Below are 23,255 nucleotides of genomic sequence, written 5' to 3' on the forward strand. Positions count from 1 at the left end.
AATTGAGAAAAATTTAACAATACCGATTTAGACATTTTTACTTTCACTAATTTAAAAATATTGAAACAGAAATATAAAAATTTTCAGTTTTTTAAATTGAAATATCAAGTATTTGGTAATATACAATTTGGAAATTTAGAAATTTAAAAGTTTGAAACTTAAAAACGGAATTTTTGTATTATCCAATTTAAAACGAAAAAAATTAAAAAATTGGATTTCTTGAAATTCTAGAATTTTGAAATTTTGAAATGGAGAAACAATAGTATCTCGAACTTTTTAGCTTTTAAATTTATGAATTTAAAAAGTTACATTTACAGAAATTAAAAATTTCTTAATTAGAAAATCTGAACATTAAAGAAATTTAGCAGTATAGTTATTTCAGTCTTTCAAATTTATAAATTCAGAAAAGATATTTAGATGTTTTAAATTTTGATCATTTTCAAATATAGAAATTTAGACAATTTTGGTATTTGGAAATATAAAAAATAAAAATTTTTAAGTATAGATGGTTAGAAAGTTCCTAAGAAATTTGGAAATATGGATATTTAAAAATATATAAAAATTATGTTTTTAAATTTTGCAACTCTGCAATTCAAACAAACTTGGAAATATAGCAACTTTGGTATTTCAAATTTATCTCTTCCCCAATTTTCAAATTTGGAAATGTAGAAATTTCATATTTTCAAATTTAGAAGTTTGTAAATGTACAAGCACAAAAATATAAAGTTTTAAATTTAATATTAATATATTATTAATAATATGAATATATAATTAATATTGATAAAAAATATATATTATTTGTCTAAATGAATAATTAACATGCTTTATTACTTATTATATTTATATATAGTTATTTATTATTTATTGTATTTATTTATTATACATCATATAATTAACAGAAAATATGTAATTTTAAAATTACGTAAAATACTTTTACACGAACATGCTACCGAAAATGAAAAATGCAAATGCTTTATTGGAACAAGAATTGGGCGCAAACGTGTAATTACGATAATAGGATTATAACATATAGGTAATTTAATGTATTAATATTTCGCTGCACAGCCTTTGACATCAGCGACATCAATATCGTGACATAAAGGCATTTATCTTTTTCATGGAGCATAAAATTTTTTAAATATTCTCGCGAAAAATTCTATATTTGATAAAATGAAATTTCAGATTTTAATTCATTACAGTCTGCGAACAGAGTTATTCTGAAAAATGGTTTATATCTTAAACGCATATAATTTTACTTTTCCAAACATTAGCACTTTTATTTGTACTAATAAGAGAGATAAAATTTCTGTTTTTTTTTTAAATTTTGGCAACTTTGTTCAATTATCAATCACGTTTTACGTATACTCATAATTACTTATTATTACTCATAGCAAACAATGTTTCAGATGAAGTTGAATGGTTTTGTGAAAGGCATATCCTGGTGGTATATATTTTTTTTAGGAGAACGTGTAAAGGACATATGAAGGTCATTAATGTTTTCTTTAAATAGAATCATATATTTTTTATTGCATCAGCTGATACTCCTTCATATTCTTTACAAAAAGGTATTAATCTATTTATGTGAAAAAATCATTAGTTTCGAAGATATTTTAATTCTAGCTTGTTAGGAAATCGTGACTTTCTGGTCAATATTATGAATTGCCCTAGCTGAACAGCAAATGTTTTTCTACATGCTTTGAGAGGTCACGTGTCACTAAACGAATTGTGAGTTTTTGTTATTTTTTTGTTACTCAGTAACAGTGAAATTTTGTCTCTGTTACGTCTCTAATACGGTGAATTATCATTTCATAGTGAAGTATTCTGAAGAAGAAAAGATAGACATGTTATCAGTTTGTTTTGAAGCTGGGAAAAGTGCTACATGTGCAGAAAGATTATATACTACGGAATGTTAGTAAGACATTAATTTCTCAATTCAGAAAGTGTTCTGATGCAAATGGTTGCCATATTGAATCTTTTCTGTAAATAGACATTAAAATAAAATATCTTCTAAACTAATGATTTTTTCACATAAAGAGATTAATATTTTTTTGTAAAGAATATGAAGGAGTATCAGCTAAAATAAAAAATATATGATTCCATTTAAAAAAACATTAATAACTTTCTTATGTCCGTTAGGCGTCCATCTACAAAAAAATATACCACCTGTATATGCCCCCCTCAAAATCATTCAACTTCATCTAAAACATTGTTTGGTATGAGTAATAACAATAACGCCAATCTAGATGGCAAAATGTGGTGAGTCACCCTGTATAAGTTGCTACTATGCTTAACTTCTCTGGTTTTTGAATTTGAGTCTCTACAAGATTTCTATAATAAATGTATATGCTGCAGAATAATAATATGCAAGTATCAATAAGAATGACCACTTGATATGACTTGCTACTTACTGTTTTTATAAAAAGTCAATAACTTGAAATAATTAGTACTAACTTAAATAAATAATTTTGATTTTACAAACCTTCCCTATATTGATATATTTCCAAAATTACATTATCTTCTTATTGTATTTTTAAATAGTTAGTATTACATTTAATTACTACATAATTTGTATTACATGTTTCTTTTAACCTAAATTGGATGAGCGGAACATTTTAGGTGTATCAGAACAACTCAATTTTTCCGACGGTGAATACGCACAGTTTATTTCAATTATTATATAACACACGTATTATAATTTAGTCTGCGAGTGACATCAATATTACAATCAAAGCCGAAATACTTGACCCCGCAACGAAAGTCTTTGCAAAATATAAAGTAAAGTCCGTAATGACAACAAGTATGTCCCGTAGTGACAGGTTATAAGTGAAGCCTCGTAACAACAAATATAAAGAATGAAACGCGTAGCAACAAATATAAGAGAATGAATCGAAGTGGAGTGCGGGCCCGGTGCCCTCGCTTGTTTTATACGTTTCACTCCCCTACGACGTCTCCTAGCAACCACCCGATTTCTTCGAAATCTGCCACGTGCCCTCCGTCGACCTTGGCTTCGCGGTCATCCCTCTACGACCGATCCTTGCGATGCCGCCCGCCCTTTGCGGCCGAGCCGCCGCGCCGCCACGCCGCGCGCCGATACCGATGTCGCGCCGGCACTTGCCGGTACCCGCCGTCAAACGGAGCGGTCCGCGCCTTTGTACTCGTTTCTCAAAAATTACGTATCAGGAGACGTCGCCGAAGAGTGCCTTTCTTTTTTGCCGAAGTGCGCACCTGGGTTCGCCGGCATTTCGCGGTGGATCAAATACTTATTAATTGGCATTTTTCTCGGAATTTCAGAGCATGTGCCACGTGCCACTTTTGCCGCGTGCCATTGCCACGTGCCATTGCCACGTGCACCACGCACGTGTACATTTCTTAGAAAAATTAATTATCTATCGTCTTCGAGTGCGACCGATCCCGCAGACAGCTAGCCGGAGCGCAGGGCAAGCAAGCTCGCCCCCGCCCGGGTTCTCACCTCTCCCGAGCGGAGTGGCCCTCGGTGTTTTGGTGAGCACCACCACTCCCGGGCGGATTGGTTACCCCCGGTGCTACGATGGTGTTTTTCATGCCGAGACACTCATGGTGTTCGACGAATACGGCCACAGGTTTCCCCGTGCACGTAGGGCTTCGAGGCATGGAAACTCGCCATGCCTGCTGCTTTTGACCAGTCGTCCCCGAAAACCCCGCTAAATTCATTAAATCTTATGTTTATCTTTAAATTTTCATTCCATGCTCTGAAATGCCTCAATTGGCCAGTTCTATCCGTAACAATCCTCCCCCTCGTACAAAATTCATTTAATTTTGTACCTCATTTATTCCTAGTAGTTTTATTAGTTTTCGTGTCGGACGTATAAAATCACCCGTTCGTGTGCGCACCTCGGCCACTCTGACTTCCTTATCTATACCGGGAAATACTCGTGTAACGGTCCCTTTTCGCCAACTATTTCGCGGTGCTTGTAAGTCTACTATCAACACTATATCGCCTACTTCTAAGGGATTTTCCTTTTCGGTCCATTTCTTACGCGGTACGAGCGTAGGTAAATATTCGCGCAACCATCGTTTCCAAAACGCCTCCGCGAAACTCTGCGCTGTTCGCCACTGTTTTCGCAAACATACATTTTGAAGATCATATCTACCTAGCTGAACCTCACCCGAGGACGATCCTATCAGGAAATGATTTGGCGTCAGTGCCTCTTTATCGCGAGGGTCCAACGACACGTGCGTGAGCGGCCGCGAGTTTACCGAATGTTCGGCTTCGGCAAAGAGCGTAGAAAGAACTTCTTCGGAGGGTGCTTGTTCCCTTAAAATCACGTTTAACGCGGTTTTTACCGACCTAATCAATCGTTCCCACGCCCCACCCATATGCGGTGCGTCAGGGGGGTTGAAAACCCACTTCACACGTTTCGACAATGCGTATTCCTCGATCTTAGCGCGATCCATACTCACGGTCGCGTCTTTCAGCTCCTTATCCGCGCCCCGAAAGTTCGTCCCATTGTCGCTGTAGACCACCTGCGGTGTGCCTCTCCGCGCCGCTAGTCTTTGTAATGCCATTATGGCCGAACTAGCACTTAGCGAATGCGCGATCTCTAAGTGGATGGCCCTTGTCGTGAGACACGTAAACAACACTCCCCAACGTTTCTCTCTTCGCCGCCCGATCTTTACCATCAATGGTCCGAAATAGTCGACCCCACAGTGTGTAAAGGGTCTTTGCCGAAAAGCTACACGCCCGACCGGTAGCGCGGACATCAGCGGGTTCTGTGGCCTGCCTCGCCGTATACGACATACAATGCACCTACTTATGAGCGAACGTAAAACGCGTCGAAGACCGATTATGTGGTATTTTTGCCTTAATTCGTTGACTACCGCGTCGCTACTCGCGTGATAGAACTTGCGATGATATTCTGCAATTAGTAATTTGGTCGCGGGGTGTCGACCCTCGAGTATGATTGGTCGGTTGTCAAAGCCCTCAAGTCCCGTTGCCGTTACGCGCCCGTTGGCCCTTAAAATTCCCTGTTCGTCTACGTATGGATTTAAACCGGCGATTTTACTTCCCTTGTTGATATTACGGCCGTTTCTCAACGCAACTATCTCAGCTCCGAAATATTCTTCCTGGATAACGCGGTACCAATACTGTTCCCCTATCTGAACTATTTCCAACGGTTCTTTCACGGTGTTCTTCCCCTTCCAACGACCGACGATCGCGTGTACTCGTCGCGCGATGACGAGAAGACCGCGCCAACCCATCAATCTTATCGGTAGCGAAAATTCTGCTTTTACCGTCGCCGCCATGTAGACGCACGCTTTCCGCTGCTCCAATCCGTCGATTGTCGCCTTCTCTTTTGCGGTCAACGTTTTTTCTATCGGCCATTCGGATTCCGGACGTCGCAAAAATTCCGGGCCTTCAAACCATCGCGGGCTTATAAATTCGGAGCTATTTTCGAAGCGCGTCGCGTCGTCCGCGGGATTTTGACCGGTCGGAACCCATCGCCACTCCGTCGTCCGCGTGTTTTCCCCGATCTCTCCTAAACGGTTCGCTACGAATACTTGACGCGTCCGCGGCTCCGATCTGATCCACGAAATCACGGTAGTCGAATCTGACCAAAAAACTCGTCTACTAATTTTAATGTCTAGCTCCTTTTCTACGAACGTCGCGAGTCTTGTCCCCATCAGGGCCGCCTGTAACTCTAATCGCGGTATTGTCAACGGTTTTAACGGCGCGACTCTACTTTTGGCCATGATCAAGGAAACGTGCGCGGATTCAGACTGATTTTCGTTTTCAAACCGTAGATAGGCTACCGCCGCGTAAGCCGTTAAGCTCGCGTCGCAAAACACGTGGAGTTGCGCTTCTGACTCCCGCGATTCCGTTACCCCGTAACATCTCGGCATCCGGCATTCTTTTACCCTGTCTATCATGGACACCCACTTGCGCCAACGGACAAAATCTTCCTCCCGTAGTTGGTCGTCCCAATTTATACCGCTTCGCCATATTTCCTGCATGATGATTTTTGACTTTAACGTGAACGGCGCGAGGATACCGAGCGGGTCGAAAACCGACATGATAACGCGTAAGAACTCTCGTTTAGTGGGCTTCCTTTCGCCTAGCAGGATTTCTTTTGGTATGTTCTTTAACTCGACATTGAATTTGAGTTCGTCAGTCTGTGTGTCCCAGAAAAGACCGAGGACCCTCTCTCCCCCTCGGTCGCCTAACCGCATGTCGCCCTGCTCTAACCGTTGCCCGTGATCGACGGAATTTCGCAAGGCCTCCGCCTTGTTGCTCGCCCAACCATGCATGGCGAAATTCGCTCGCGCGTTTATCGCGATTACGTCCCGAACGAGCTCTGCCGCTTCGCGCACGGTTCTTCGACTCGATAAGAAATCGTCCATATAGCTATCATTAATAATACTTCTAACTGCCTCCGGGTGAGCTTCATTACAGTCTTTCGCATTTTTATCTTTGACGTAGATCGCGCTACACGGGGATGATTTGGCGCCGAAGATTAACGTCGACATCTCGTAAATGTCCGGTTCTCTATTCCTGTCTTTTCCTCGCCATAGGAATCTCTGCGCACCACGATCGCTTTCCCGAATTTGCACGCGTAGGAACATATCTGAAATGTCCGCCTTCACCGCGACCGCGTATTGTCTAAACCGAATTAATATTCCCGGCAACGATTTTAATAGGTCCGGACCTGACATCAGCTGGTCGTTCAAACTTATTCCTCCGGTTTTTGCCGCGGCATCGAAAACTAATCGAACTTTATTTGGCTTGTTCACGTTTCGCACTCCGAAGTGCGGTAGATACCACGTCCTAGCCCTCTCTAACGTGTTCTCAACCCTTTGAGCGTAACCCTGGTCTAGAAAGCGCTGCATTTCCTGGTAATATAAACGTGCATATTCGGGATCGCGATCTAACCTTCGTTCCAATAATTCTAACCTTTTCCGCGCAGTAGACAAACCGTTCGTGCTCGGCGCGTGATCGTCCTTCCATAAGAGGCCCGTTTCCCAGATTTTTCCCTTACGCGAACTAGTTTCCTCTAGTATCCGCAACGCGCGGTCCTGCTCGCCTTTACACGCGACGCTATCCTTTATTCCGGTATATTCTAGCGCGAAATAACCCTTTACTAAGTCGTCTAAAGAAGTCAGAGCCTCCCCTGTACATTGGTATTCGCTTACATCTATTTTGTATACCGCGCGTGAGGAGCATTTTGCGGACCCATGCACAGTCCAGCCAAGACGGGAGCGCGAAACCGCCAAATCTGTACCTATTATCTCGCGCAGCTCCCGCGTTACGATTAGGTCCCAATTGTCCTGACCGATTAATAATTCTACGCGTGCTCCGTGGTACGGTCGGATCTCCACGTCTTTGGCGGCATCGTGTACCCGCGCAATAATGTCCCGGCTGATCGACTGTGTGGGAAACTTCAGATTTTTGACGGTTATCGCTCCGCGGATCTGGTGCGTGCCGAAGATCCCTTCCACGTCAAAATCTACTTTTTTGCTATTCTCTAATCGAATTTCTCCTTCGCCTATTCCTTTTATAGACACGTCTATTCGCGAACCCTTTACCCCTAGGTCTCGCGCCAACCTATCGTCTATCAGGGTGACCGTGGAACCCTCGTCTAGTAACGCGAATGTATCTATTGTTCGCTTCGGCCCACCCGCGCGTACCGCTATAATTTTCAGCAATACGCTTTGCCCGTCTAGTCAGCTATCTAGGGAACCGCGATTTTCCCCCGACCTGTTGTCGCTCGCGACGTATGCCCTGCTCGACGCACTCTCTCCCCCGGATATCGCCCCGCGCTGAGCCTCGTTTTCCGCACTATTTGCGTCGACATATTTATGCAACAGGATGTGATGCTGCCTCTTGCAGACCTTACACATCTCACTCTTGCAATCATTTCTTGAATGACCGGGCCTCAAACACCCGAAGCATAGGTTGTACTTTTTCACGAGATCCCAGCGCTTACTCACGGGCTCACGGGCGAAGAAGAGGCATTTCGGCGACGGGTGATTATCCTTTTTGCAAAACGCGCATTTACGAGTTTCCGTCGCGTTTGTTTCTACACGCCTATCTCGCCGTTCTGCTACGCATACCACGGCCGTTTTCGTCGACGGCCGCCGCGATCCACCGAACGCGCCGCGATCCACCCTTTGCGTCGACCGTTCCGTCGTGAAATCGATATCAAAAATCCCAGCTTCCGTAGCTAATTCGGCTTCCGCGTATATGAAATCCGCGAGTTTCTCGAGTTCCGATTTCTCTTCTCTAACGCTTACGGCGTACCGGTTATATGCATATCGCAATGCTATCGGTATCTTATGTCCCACGGATTTTACTAGTTCGGGGCTGTGCAGGTACCCTAATAACCTAAACGTTTTAAACGCTACCACTGCACTGCGTAACTTCGTCGCGAATTGTACGAGCGAAATTCTCCCCGAATCTATCTCCGGTAATGTTTTTAATTCCGCGACGATTTTCTCGGCAGCGGCCCGTTTATTTCCGAAATGCAATTCTAACGTCTTTATTATTGTGTCCGCGTCGCGGCTACTCGCGAGCAAAGTTTTAACCACGTCGCGCGCCTCGCCCTTTAGGGCATCGAACAATCGTGCAATGTTTTCGCGGTCCGAGTATCCGCCCGATTCGGATGACGATATATATGCCTCCTTAAAGTGTAGCCACTCTAAGGGATCACCGGAGAAGCTAGGTAACGCTTTCGCGGTTGTGAGACGATTTACTAATCGCGAACTTCCTTCCCCTGCGAGCGACGCTTCACGTACCGCCGCTAACGTACGTTCGATAGCCGCGGATAGTCGATCAGCCGGGTCAATAAGGGATTGCTCACTCACGTTTCGCTGACGCCTTACTGGTAACGCGGTGCTGTTGCTCCATGGCTGATGCGTTGCCCTGTCGTCCTCGCTGCCCTGGATTTCCTCCGCCTCGTCGGAGAAGTCCGTGTCCTCGTCGGCTGCGGATGGGATGCTCGCCTCCGTGGGTCGCTGCTGCCATCCTGCTCCGTGACCGCTGCCTCCTGGCAGCTCCTGCTGCCGCTGGTTCCCAGTGGTCCTTGTTGCCCGACGCCCCTGTCGGATGACAGGTAGGATGGGAGACGGTGCCCTGGAAGGCCCCGCAGAGTCGTTGTCCTCCATGGTTGCCGGTCCTGGTCCTGGATCTGCCAATGCTCTCGCCTTCGCTGGTCTGCCCCGCTTGGCCGCTGGCTGCTTCCCTGACTGCTGGGCTGCTGCTCGTTTTCCTCGTACCATTGTCTCGAGTAAAGTCCACTTTGTGTGTCACTCGCACTTCCACACAAGTCACGATATCGCGTCAAACACCGTCTGTCCGGTCAAAGTGTCCCGGGTTTCGGCACCAAAAATTGTATCAGAACAACTCAATTTTTCCGACGGTGAATACGCACAGTTTATTTCAATTATTATATAACACACGTATTATAATTTAGTCTGCGAGTGACATCAATATTACAATCAAAGCCGAAATACTTGACCCCGCAACGAAAGTCTTTGCAAAATATAAAGTAAAGTCCGTAATGACAACAAGTATGTCCCGTAGTGACAGGTTATAAGTGAAGCCTCGTAACAACAAATATAAAGAATGAAACGCGTAGCAACAAATATAAGAGAATGAATCGAAGTGGAGTGCGGGCCCGGTGCCCTCGCTTGTTTTATACGTTTCACTCCCCTACGACGTCTCCTAGCAACCACCCGATTTCTTCGAAATCTGCCACGTGCCCTCCGTCGACCTTGGCTTCGCGGTCATCCCTCTACGACCGATCCTTGCGATGCCGCCCGCCCTTTGCGGCCGAGCCGCCGCGCCGCCACGCCGCGCGCCGATACCGATGTCGCGCCGGCACTTGCCGGTACCCGCCGTCAAACGGAGCGGTCCGCGCCTTTGTACTCGTTTCTCAAAAATTACGTATCAGGAGACGTCGCCGAAGAGTGCCTTTCTTTTTTGCCGAAGTGCGCACCTGGGTTCGCCGGCATTTCGCGGTGGATCAAATACTTATTAATTGGCATTTTTCTCGGAATTTCAGAGCATGTGCCACGTGCCACTTTTGCCGCGTGCCATTGCCACGTGCCATTGCCACGTGCACCACGCACGTGTACATTTCTTAGAAAAATTAATTATCTATCGTCTTCGAGTGCGACCGATCCCGCAGACAGCTAGCCGGAGCGCAGGGCAAGCAAGCTCGCCCCCGCCCGGGTTCTCACCTCTCCCGAGCGGAGTGGCCCTCGGTGTTTTGGTGAGCACCACCACTCCCGGGCGGATTGGTTACCCCCGGTGCTACGATGGTGTTTTTCATGCCGAGACACTCATGGTGTTCGACGAATACGGCCACAGGTTTCCCCGTGCACGTAGGGCTTCGAGGCATGGAAACTCGCCATGCCTGCTGCTTTTGACCAGTCGTCCCCGAAAACCCCGCTAAATTCATTAAATCTTATGTTTATCTTTAAATTTTCATTCCATGCTCTGAAATGCCTCAATTGGCCAGTTCTATCCGTAACATTAGGTAAAAATGTATGATGCTATAATTATTGAAATATTAACATATGTACCTTCAATTTTTACATTAAATTTATAAGTGAAATAAATTCATTTAAAATTTTAAAGAATATTTCACGAATTGATTATATTTTTATGTCGTAGAATAATACTTTGTCTAAACAGAATTATTTGAATTGCAAAGATAAAAATCGATCCATGTAAAGAAATATTCAGTTTCATTTATACATAGAATGCAATATGTATATGCGACTATATATTTTTTCAAGGAATGTGAATAATTTATAAGAAAAGTAACACCGCACATATATTGATTTAATGACCACAGTTTCTTTTCTCCGTAATTGATTGAACGAAGCGGCGATCAATTTAGAGATTTAAGAGTTTCGAAATTTAAAAATTTAAGAATTTTGGAATTTAGAAATTAAAAAGTTTGAGAATTTCAGTTTCAATTTTTTAGAATTTCTGAATTTGAAAATTTATATTATTTCAAATTAGAGTATCTAGAACTTTAACAATTTAAAAATTTAATAATTCAGAAATTTTTGAATTTGAGATTTGTAAACTGAACAATTTGAATTTTGCAAATTACAAAGTTGAAGAATTTGAAAACCTGAAAATTTATGAATGTAGAAATTCGTAAACTTCGGAATTTAAAAATTTTTATAGTAAATTTAGAAATTTAGAATTTCTGAAATGTGAGGATATGAAAATTATGGAATTTAACAAATTGGGCAATTTACAAATTTGAAAGAATATAAATTTAACGATTTTTACTTATGAAAATTTGTTTTAGGAATTGTAAGGCTTTGAAAATTTAGGGACTCAAAAGTTGAAAAATTGAATAATTTAGGAATCTGGAAATATGAAAATTTAAAAATATAAAAACGTGAAAAAGTCTACAATAAGAATATGAAAATATGAAGATATGAAAATCTGAAAATATATATGTATGAAAATGTCAAAATATGAGAGAATTACGTGCGAAAATGAAAATTGGAAACTATGAAAATCTAAATAATGAATATGTGAAAACATGCAAATATGAGTGTAAAAATGCAAAACTATAGAAATATAAAAATTTGAAACTTCGAAACTATAAAACTTTGAAAATTAAAAAATATCGAACTTTAAAATTTAGAAATTTGACATATAAACATATGATAATTTATGAATTTCAGGATGATAAAATTTGGGTATTTTGGATTTTGAGAATATAGAAACTTATGCACTATTTTATAACATTTACTATTTTAATAGTCACCCATTGACGCCGTGTTTTAGCTGCACACTACTACTGCTTCACCCTTCATTAATTATTATACTCACAATAGAAGTATCATACACAAAATAACTAATATTGCACCAACTAAATATGCGGTACTCATATTAGTACTCGACATCGTAAAACAAGGATATAGAAATTGAGAAGTTAAAATGTAAAAATTCAAAGCATGAAAACGGTAAAATGTGCTTCAAAAAATACCAGAGGAATCTTTACGCGTTCCATTCCGCTCAAAAGTTTTGCGCTCGACGATCATCTTTAAAGCGGCGAGATCGATCCAGGGTGGCTATGACGAGAACGCGACGAGGGTGAATCCGAATCGCGGAACGAGTGGCGTGCACCTTGAAAAAGGTGTCTGGAGGACGAAGAATCTCGAGACACCGCATGAATCGTATCTACACCAGACGAAATGAATGAAAATCACGTTCATGGTGATGTTCACGAATATGTGCTCCTTTTACCGAGCCCCAACTCTCGTTTTAGATAAAATTTCAACTTGTTTTTTGACTCCTCGTTTGCTATGTCACCCATATTTGAGAGACGTATGAATTTATATTTGTCCTAGTTACATCTTACACGAAGAATTTATCTAGTTATAGTTCATTCTATTTGGTTGATGCATAATTATCCATTGCTTACGTAGTCGCGATTTTTGTTAGTGAAAATTGGTGTTTTGTTTACTTCTTTTACATAAGTATTCTTCTACGTTTAGTTGATAAAATTACGTGCCATAAATCACACTCATGTTTGTCATATTATGTTTCGCAATTAGGAGAAAAGGGTGAAAAGTAGCACAGTCATTCTGCAATCTCAAAAAACTTTTTGGCGATGGAACAATCAGCGAAAGCTTTGTAAAATGTGGTAAAGTGCTTAACCTCTGATGCACAGTTGAACTTCACGCGGCGCTGCTTCTCTGTAAGGCAGAGTTCGACGCGAATTACGCGTAAACAGCATTATAATGTATGACAATGCTGTTCTCTACGCAAGCACATTGGTATTAAGATTTTGACGATTAAATTATAATTTTTCCCAAAGGTATGATACATATACTTTAACTTTGACAATTTAGTTTTTTAGAAAATTCACAAAATATGTAATTTCTAAATGTTTCCAATATCGTGTATTAGTGCAAAAAGGTGCTGCCATGGGACTAAACTTGGCGTTACCTTTTATTTATTTGTAATGTACTTTTGTGGGATTTGTTGATACTATTATAAAACGTGGTGAAGGCAAAAAAGTGCGAATCAAAACATATGAAAATAGATCATTCCATTGAAACGGTGCGCGAGTGAGCTAGTAGAGTGAGCCACTATAGTGATATTATAATCTACGATGACATTCACGAAAACCACTATAGTGGACCGTTGCGTCGTACAGAGAGATGCTATCCGCGAAAGTCACTACAGTGGCGCGTCGTGCCTAAGTGGTTCATAATCAAAATACGATGGTCAATATCTTCTTGAATTGTCCATCAAATTGGTATCACCTGATTTGAAGCAGTCAAACCAGTTCCGACATTGTCTTTCGCTTTTTCTTCCGCTAAGTTCGTACAGATCGCAAAATGCCTGTACTGCTTTTCATCCTTTCTTGTATTAGTAAAGCGCAATATGTATATGATTTTTGACGCGCTTTTATGAATTAAATATAAAAGAAATAAAATAAACAATTTTCACTGAGGAAGAATACGCTTATATAAACAACGGATAATTGTGCAACAACCAAATACTAAATATTTGACAGTGTGTGATAAAGAAAAGCTAAATATCATCTTAATATTTAAGTTTGCTGAAAATGAAGTTACCATCCATTATGATTTTTTAGAAATTTAACATGGTGGTAAAAAAAATGGCGATGCTGACAGGAACTGTGCGATTTATAAAAGGGTTAACATCTCGATTATTTGCTCTCTGACTTATAATGCACAATACTGAACAAATTTATATAACAACTTAATATCTTTTGTATTAGAAATGTTTGCTATAGAAAGGCTATAATAATAATTATACTGATTTTAGCATCGATTCAAAGATTAGAAGTTAAATGTACAATTGCAATTACAGGGATGAATTTATGGACACTGATGAGGAGTTGATTATACAATTTGAAAATATTAAAATTTAAAATTATTTGAAATTTAATGTATTTCTGTGTCTCTACGAATAATGTACTTGCACATTTCCAAATTACTCAATTTTCAACGTATTGTCTTATCAAGTCACGTGATGTTCTAATTGTCAAAACCGCTCAATATCGTTTTGTTATTATATCTTTTCAAATTCTTAGTTTGGAACAATGTTTGGAACAACGAGAACAATTTAGAAAAATCACGAAACATTTAATTTTCGAAAAATGTAGTGCCAGGTCAAAAAACAGATTTTTTTTATTTTCCGCTAAAATATTTATTACAATAATTCTATCTTTTAGAATGATTAAAATAAGCCTAAATCAACCTGGAATAACTTTTAGAATTTTTTAATTTTAAAAATGGTGTGCTAACATTGTACAGGTCTCCTATGTACCGTCGTGAATAAAAATGAAAGAAATTGAAAATAATAGCAACTTAACATTTTCCGCTTTATCGCTGCACCGTCATTTTATTCGCAACAATGTATTACCCCGTTTATTTTCATTTCTATCTGCATCCAGTCCAAGAGGACGCTGCCTCTCGATATCGAATGCTTTGCTTTCGCAAAAGCTTCGTCAATAATAGCCGGCATCACGAAACAATTACTATTGACGAGCTGGATCGTTCCGTGACTGAATAAACAAAACGCAACGACGAAGCAGGTTCGGCATAATAATTAAGCGAAACGAAAGTGCCGATGCGGAAAGGGTCGAATTAATTCGCACAACGGAACGGCACCGTTAGACGGAGACGACTGTTAGCATAGTTCCTGAAATAATAATTCTCGCCGACTGTTTGCTAACGAGGTTACCGAGGTCAAAATTATTCCTGGAAGGGGACAGAGTAGTAGAACGACGTGAAAATGATTGCTTGTAGGTGAACGGAGCAATGAAAAAAAAAATGTGGCGTCTTGGAACTGGAAATATTTTTCTGATGTGTTTTTTAACACATCGTTTAAAATATTTCGTTTTCAAGCTATGAGATCATTTTTATAATACGGATCATCGCAGGAGTTCATTTTTATTCTCGATCTAAAGATATAAATTATTGAAAGCTAGTAGAATTATCTAATGTTCTTGAAGCGTTTCTTTGTTCAGTTAGAATCTACTGCTTGCTCGATAAATACCCGGTTTAGGGGCTCTGAAAGCAGGCTCTTGGGAAACGGGAATTTTGATAACCCAATTCATCATCTTTATTTTTAAAAATAAAATGTTTAGATACAAAAATAATATAGTATAATGAAAGTATGAAATCGAAGTAAGAAAAAATGAATGATCATAACATATTTATTTGTAAATATGGTATTTGTTATATACGAAGTTTAACTGCGTTTTTAAATGGGACTAAAATTCCTCATTTTTAAATGGAATTAAAATAGATATGGAATGGATATTTTTTTGCATTGTTATTTCCTCGAAATATTATATGTAAAACAGTATTAAGATACAATGTGAAAACTATTTATATTTTGTGTGAACAATTTAAAATATTTTACGAAATAATGAATTTTTACTTCTTGCTATATATTTTAAAATAGCTTAATCCTTAACAGTCACACTGGGGTATCGGACGACCCCAATTTAGCTTCAATTTTAATCATTTTATATCCTGAAAATTTGAATAAACATTTTTTTCGAAACTCCGAAATTTTTACTATTTTTTCTTCAAACTGTTATATTTTACGAGCAAAGAAAGACGTTTTGAATTGTTCTATGAAAACCACTTTTCCAATTATTCCACGTTTCTGTATTTGTGTTCATATTCAACGTTTTAATGTACCGAAATCTGTGTAAAATAAGTTGAAAAATTTTCAAAGATTATTTATATTTTTTTTTCAAATAATCTTTGTTAGTCAAGTTAAAATAAAATAATGAGTAGCTTCTTTGTAAGGAACATTTTTAGTGACTGGGGTTCGAAACGTACCAGTGTGTCAGGTATATTATTCTGATAAATTGTGACCATCAGAGTAAAGAATAATTTGATTTAAAATGCGAATAAAACTGAGAACTCGTTGCTGAAGAAATGTGTAGCATTCAATTGACACAATTGGTTGTTCACAAGTGCAGCTTCTTGTTGAGACTATGTTAACCGCGACGGCATTTAGGAAAAAGTGAATCAATATTTACAGATGCGTTCGGTATCAACCCCGTAAAAAGCTTCGTGCCCGCCATCAAAGTGGTTTTTCTCTTTGAATATCCTGTATCGCGTGCCCGGTATTGCTTCACATTTGCATGGGATGGAAGCCAGAGCTCCCTGTATGTAGAAAAAACAAGTTCAAAATGCTTTGATGAAATATATTAGTTACATCGTTTTGTACCTGACTGTTTCGCTTTACGTAAAAATCCTGAAGGATTTATTCGAAGTCGGTTAACGCTTTGAAGTAAACATCTCTTTTTTTGATGGTTTTTTGTGAAAACCTGATCGTTTTCGGAGCTGAAGTCAACGTTAAATAATTCTGGGAATCAAAAATGGCAGAGTCAGTATGGCAGAAATTATTAAAATACTAATAGTTTAGGGGATTTTCAAATTTTTGTTTCAAATTTTAAATTGGCTTTCTGAAAACATGAATACATAGATTGGTGTAAATTTATGCAAATCATAATTCTTAGCAATTTCGAGTTACCATTTTGAATTTTGAAATTCAATTGCAATTTCATAATGTGCAAGGATTATGATGAAATAACCCGTAAATCACCGTAAAATAAATTTTTTTCTGAAAAACATATAATTTTTTACGATGTTTTAACATTATACTTGTTAAAGTACAGAAAGATTGACTTTCCACATCGTTTGAAATATTGATAACTATACTCTGATAACAATACTCTTACATTATTACTATCAAAATTTGTAATGAAAGGCATTTTGAAAATGTTAAAGGTAGGTTTTCGTAATTAATAATAAAGAGAAAAATTGGAGTGTAAAATACCATCATGTTCCAAAGAGTTAATAAGTCTTTGTTCAAATTTTAGAATAAATTTCAATTTCTTTTTAGTGTAACTTATTTCGTTTGAATTTTATGTAATTGTATGCATATACAATATAGTAAAATTCTTTATTAAATGCAAACTTGAAATCTTGTTTGAAAAGGGGAGGGTAAAGTATGTAATAATACATTTTTTAATGATTTTAATTTTTTTTAATTATTTGTAATATCTAAATTATTTATGAATAACTATAATAATAATTTAAACTTTGAACTATAATAGTATCTTAAAGTTACAGTTACTGTTTTTTATTTCAATTTCAAACTGAATATTATTATCACAAAATATGTATTAACATTGTGATTGATATGTTATATTTTTAATTTATTTTATTTGCAATTACTATGTAACTTGATGTTATTAAAATATATGATTTTATCGAAGAGAAAAACAAATATAAACAGAAAGGAAATTTGTTGAAATTGCCGCTTCAATAACATTTTTATTATTCATCGTTAAATAATTATTTCTAAAGAGACATATTTTGTTAAGGTTTAAAATGGTTATTTTTTACGAAGCAAGTTATGTCTATAACTACAAGAAATTTTGGTATAAGATATAATTTATATATTATAACATTGTTTATATTTATAATTAATTTCATAGAATAATTAAGAAGTCGCAGATGATAATGGCACTTAAGTTGAAAAACTTTGTTTCAGTTTATTTTGCGTTATAGAATATTGCGTATTTGATAATTTAATGTTATTTGTAACAATAACCTGTTATTATCTGCAACATATTTGTTGAAAATTGGATTATCAGTTTGACATTATCGACACAAATATTTCCTGTCGATTGCTAAAATCCTGTTTATAATATCTGTAGACATTTAACGAACAGTTCATTTGCTATGCAAATTGACAGCATTAATCCACCATACCGCATGCACATTTTATCTACCGATAAAGCGAATTGACTGCATAATCCAAACAAACTTTATACACAGTAACAATATAATTAATTTCAATTTTCATACATATCGAATCGCGTATAAAAGAGTGTTTACATTTGCTTGGAAAGATTGAAGATTCATCCAAATTGAGGTTATGAATTTTCCAAATGTTGCGAATTAAATTGATCGCTATAATTATTTCGATATACAGCAAAAAAGAGTTAAAAAGAATTAAAATGAACTCTAGATTTGTTTACTGTTTGAATGCAATATACACTTCCGAAGACAAACTCCTATTCAAGTTACCAAATTCTTACACAATTTTTACTAGTAAAGCTTATGCTGTCCTCCAATCTTTAGTGTGCGTTGAGAAATCAGAGTATAACAAATTTATTATATTAACCGATACCCAAAGTGTTATATCCGCTATACAAAATCTGGAAATTAACAACGCAATAATTCAGCACATTATTGAAAAAAATGCTATGCTTAATAGAACTGGAAAAGATCTCTTATACTTCTGGGTTCCATCATACACCCCCGGACAAAAAGATAGCAAATGTGTGCTATCTTTAATTTCTTGAAAACTACTTAGAATTTTTTAAGGTAATACATACCATTCTAATTGTTACATGGCAGAGAGAAGGAACTTCTTAGTAAATATGGTTGACCTTGCTATGTTTTTGAGCAAGCAGAAGAAATATACAAATAGTGCCGGCGAAATGATAGCACATTCACATTGTAATAAGCTATCAATGATAGCACATTGATAGTAATTATCATACTGTTTTCCATTCTTATATACAGCACGTGCTAGTTCTCTCCAATAATTTTCAATAATATTCAGGTCCAGGGAGCGTGCGGGCAACGGAAAAACTGATACGTTTTCTCTTTGAAAAAATTGTTCTTCGACTTTAATTCGGAGAATTGCAGCATTGCCATGTTAAAAAATAAATTTATCAGTGGTAATTCGTAGTGCGTGTTCAATACTTTGTTTTGAGAGTAAATTTATATATTTTTGATAATTCATTTTTCCTTGAAGAAACTGTACATTTGTTTTACCTTTGTATCCATTCCGTTTAAATTCCGGCCAAATCATTACACCACCCACACCCATTTGTCTTTGTTTTTTTACTAATCTTTCTTTTTTTAAATCCACGTGGTAAAATGAAAATGTCAATAAAAAAAAATTCGTTTCCATTTCTTCGAAGACAAATGAGTGTGGGTGGTGTCAGGAGACGTCGCCGAGGAGTGTCTTTCTTTTCTGCCGAAGTGCGCACTAGGGTTCGCCGGCATTTCGCGGTGGATCAAATACTTATTAATTGGCGTTTTACTTGGAATTTCAGAGTATGTGCCACGTGCCACTTTTGTCACGTGCCATTTGCCACGTGCACACGCACGTGTACATTTCTTAGAAAAATTAATTATTTACAGTCTTCGAGTGCGACCGACCTCACAGACAGCTAGCCGAAGCGCGGGGCAAGCAAGCTCGCCCCCGCCCGGGTTCTCACCTCTCCCGAGCGGAGTGGCCCTCGGTGTTTTGGTGAGCACCACCACTCCCGGGCGGATTGGTTACCCCCGATGCTACGATGGTGGTTTTCATGCCGAAACACTCATGATGTTCGACGAATACGGTCACAGGTTTCCCCGTGCACGTAGGACTTCGAGGCATGGAAACTCGCCATGCCTGCTGCTTTTGACCAGTCGCCCCTGAAAACCCCGCTAAATCTGTTAAATCTTCTGTATACTTTTAAATTCTCATTCTATGCTCTGAAATGCCTCGTTCGACTAGTTCTATCCGTAACAACTACTGTAATGTATAGTGAGCTATGAAGACCATTATTTCCATCACTTTTATCTAAATCTAACATCAATAATTAGCAATAAGCTTTAAAAGTTTTGGAATGTTTATTTTGTAAGCAACATCATGTGTATGTTAGCGTCAATGCATTTTTGAGAATCGTTGGAGTCAATCAGCTGTTGCTGTTTTGTCTTCGAACAATTTATGAATGGGAACGATGTTCATTATGGATCTGGCCACGGAGTGGGGAAAGCGAAGATGCAGAAAGAGTGAATGAAGTTCGCTATAATTGCTATGAATCGAGCGTAAAAGAAAAGAAGGATGTCGATGGTGTGTTGTTGTCGTTTACGTGGAGAAAGTCGAAAATGGTTCGGGCATTAATAAAAACGAGACAGTTCGAGACATCCGTCGCCTTCTTGTAAGAGAACCAAAATTAACCATTTGGTGCTTACGTCAGAACCTCATTATTATTTAGTGATTATTTAACATGTATGTATGTAAGATATGCAAATATGTACTAAAAATATACAAACACGCTGAAAATATGCAAAATATAAATGCATAACAGATATTATGGTAAGCAATATATTACAATATTATCATCATAAGAGAAAAACTGGAGGTACCTAGAAATTTCTTGTTATTATTAAATTGATAAATTTGTATATTTTTAACACCACTTTTTAAATTTTTATTTTTATTTTTATTTATATTTTTATTTATCTTAATTTTCAAACTTCTGAATTTTTAAATTAATAAATTCCTCAATTATCATATTTTTAAATTACCAAATTTTCAAATTCCAAAATTTGAAAATTAAAAGGTGCAAAGATTATACAATTTTGATACTTGATAGTATAAAACTTATAAATTTAGATTTAAATATGATAATGTGAAATTTCTATATTCCCATTCTTCTAAAGAGTGAATGACATCCTGCAATATGAAAGAACTCTTAGCATGAACTATAATACTTTTCTAAGTATTTAAAAAGAAACTAATTACATAGTATATAATGATTTATCAAAACATGACATTACAAACAAGATTTTGGTGCGTTGAATGCTTGGTACGACTACATGTTTTTACTATTAATACTATACAATTATGATAAAAACGTTTTTATATATGTAAGTCAAATTTATTCGAAGAGATACATGTGCGTCGTAAGCACAACATACGTGTGAACTACGTGTAACATATGGAATACATTCTCGCAAACATAAATATGTAACGCATATGCATCATGCAAGAAATGCAAGACGAAACTCATATTTTTAAAATTCTTCGATATAAAATTTCACTTTTAAATTTATTTTGACAAAACTAGAGGACAGTAAACAAATACGGAACATCATTTCGTAAAATCTTGTGAAATCAATCGCAACAAATATAAGATTTTTATTATTTTATATTACTCTTTTCATTAAGTATAGCATTTTAGTACATCATTTTTAAAAATTTAAATAAAAACATGATTAGATGAAATGATCACTTATTCAATGGCCTTGGAATTAACATATACATTTATCTAAAATCCATATAAGATAAAGTGGGGTAAGTTCCTAAACGGGGCAAGTGCATGTACAGGCTATATTTATTACAATATGAGCGAAATTTCTCCATTTAGTATGTTTGTTTCCTTGTTTTGTTTCACTATGACCCCTTTTATAGGTCAGCTAAGAGTAGTTGTTTGCAGTATAAAGTATTTGCATAATGCAGTAAAACGCATTTTATAGCAGATTTGTTAATACTTCTGCTCTTGCCCCATTGCATATGAAATAAACTTTCAAAGTATTTAACTTCAGGTTACGCTCTTACCCCATTTTCAGGGAAAGTACAGAGTAGTTGACATTTTAAACAATTTCCTATCAAAATCAAAATATACAAGGAAAATTAAGGTCCTAGTTAATATTAATTAAATAGTAGTAATTGTGCAAAGTGTTCGATATCGACAGCGTTAAGTATTTACATAGCAGACTGAAAATACTTACGTTTAAATATCAACTTTACAAAAACCAGTCTGCACTTACCCCACTTCACCTTATTAAGTATTTGACTTATATTTCTTGTTCTCAGTATTACGAAAAAATATGAGTACAAATATTTAAATAATATTGAAATATCACATATTCTGTAATTAGACTATTGATTGTTCACATTTAAAATTTATGAAGTTACAAATATAGCATGCAATTCACAGAGACACTTATGAATATAAAACACAGATGTATTAAAAAAAAAGAAATAAACAGAAATAATAAAAAACATGAAAAATACATCAAATTTACAAAGCGTCAAAAAGTTTTCGAACAGCAGAAAAACAAAATATCCATGTCATGTTACTAACATTCATTCGATTGACAAGTCATAACGCGTGCAATGTCGTAGTGAGTTAATGAAATAACCTATCTATATTCGACAGATATTCATTTTCCAAGTTTTGAAAAATTGAAGGTCTCATACTCTCAAATATGATCTCAGATGGCGCTAAAATTCAAATCCACTTGCGTGAAGACAAATTTTTATAATAAAATAATAAAAAATATAACCTCGACATAAGTTGAAATGTTAAAATTGAATCTATTATAGAATTAATTTTAATTAATTGAATTATTTCTGCCTGAGATCGAATTATTTCTCTCATTTTCACGTGCTCCTGCGAACTCCAAAATAAATTAATGCTTGGAAATGAATTTAACTCAAATTGAAGCACGAGTGAAGTGGTCTTAAATAAATATATGTTATTTAACGATATGCGTGATACAATGTATGTGGTATTTAATTTACTACGCCTTGCGTGTTCTGAAAGTGATATGAGTTCTGTTTGATTTTGTTCAAACGTTGAAGCCTTTCTATGAAAAATGATGGCTGCTAATTGGTTTTACGCAGTTTTGTTCTAAACTTTAGAGTGTGTGTTATACAACATCTTTAGCGTACAGCGTCTTGACTCGCACTGGCGCCAAAATGCGCGTCCCCTCGATCCGCGATGTATTAACAAATGAAAAACGATCTTGTTAATTCGCGACATCTAGTGACATATCGCGATACTCCAACATGGTGGAAATACAAAGAAGAATATGCCAATGAAGTGGAAATTTTTGTTTTGGTAATTTTAGAAACTCTATTTGTCACATCACCAGATGTCATTATCAGACACTTGTTTGAAACAAATATTGTATCTAATAAATAATATTTCTAAGAAATAACGTTTCTAATGAACATTTCAATAATATCATCGGGCTCAAACTTAATAACAATTGTCGCATATCGGAACCGTCACCCAATATAAAAAATGAAGAAAATGGGAAACCATTAGCCAGCAGGAAACTGAAAACTATCTGGGAGGTACTCAACAAGGACTCTGGTAGGACACAGGGATAATCCGTTTCTTCTTGAACAGAGAGGCTCCATATTTGTGCAATTTGGTGGTCGAGGATCGCACCGGTGCGAGAAAAACACGATCGAGTGGTTGAACTGTTTCCACGCCATTACGCCAGCGTCCACAGTGGTTTTTCTCGTGGCAATAAGGGGACGGCGACAATGAAGATGAGTGAAAAGCGCAAGAAGCTCTGGGAAAACCAAAGGGTACGAGAGGCTAGCGTGGAAACGTAATAAAGCCAATATCGGTGAACAGATTGGAAAATAATCGGTT

At 37.2% G+C, this 23,255-nt stretch overlaps 2 protein-coding genes across 3 annotated transcripts in view; one reads left to right on the top strand and one right to left on the bottom strand.

Annotated features, from left to right (window-relative positions):
- Nucleotides 1-23,255, top strand: part of tmod (tropomodulin) — a 515,016-nt gene that overhangs the window by 369,725 nt on the left and 122,036 nt on the right. The gene's annotated exons all lie outside the window — the stretch shown is intronic.
- Nucleotides 1,934-9,252, bottom strand: LOC143265790 (uncharacterized). Its single transcript, XM_076539783.1, has 3 exons — nucleotides 7,770-9,252; nucleotides 3,855-7,664; nucleotides 1,934-1,977 (listed from the first exon to the last, which is right to left on the bottom strand). Exons 1-3 carry the CDS (start codon nucleotides 9,250-9,252, stop codon nucleotides 1,934-1,936), a joined length of 5,337 nt encoding a protein of 1,778 aa, XP_076395898.1.

Source organism: Megachile rotundata, chromosome 14, assembly GCF_050947335.1.
Source record: "Megachile rotundata isolate GNS110a chromosome 14, iyMegRotu1, whole genome shotgun sequence".
NCBI lineage: Eukaryota > Metazoa > Arthropoda > Insecta > Hymenoptera > Megachilidae > Megachile > Megachile rotundata.

Bases quoted from the DNA above. Each gene is read 5' to 3' on its own strand.
- LOC143265790 (XM_076539783.1), bottom strand. From the start codon at position 9,252: ATGGTACGAGGAAAACGAGCAGCAGCCCAGCAGTCAGGGAAGCAGCCA. The intron at 7,665-7,769 runs GTGCGTCGAGCA...TGAAAATTATAG, and splicing joins GGCGATATCCGGGGGAGAGA to CGGTACGCGCGGGTGGGCCG. The intron at 1,978-3,854 runs GTGATTTTATAC...GTCTATTTACAG, and splicing joins CGAGGTGCGCACACGAACGG to AAAAGATTCAATATGGCAAC.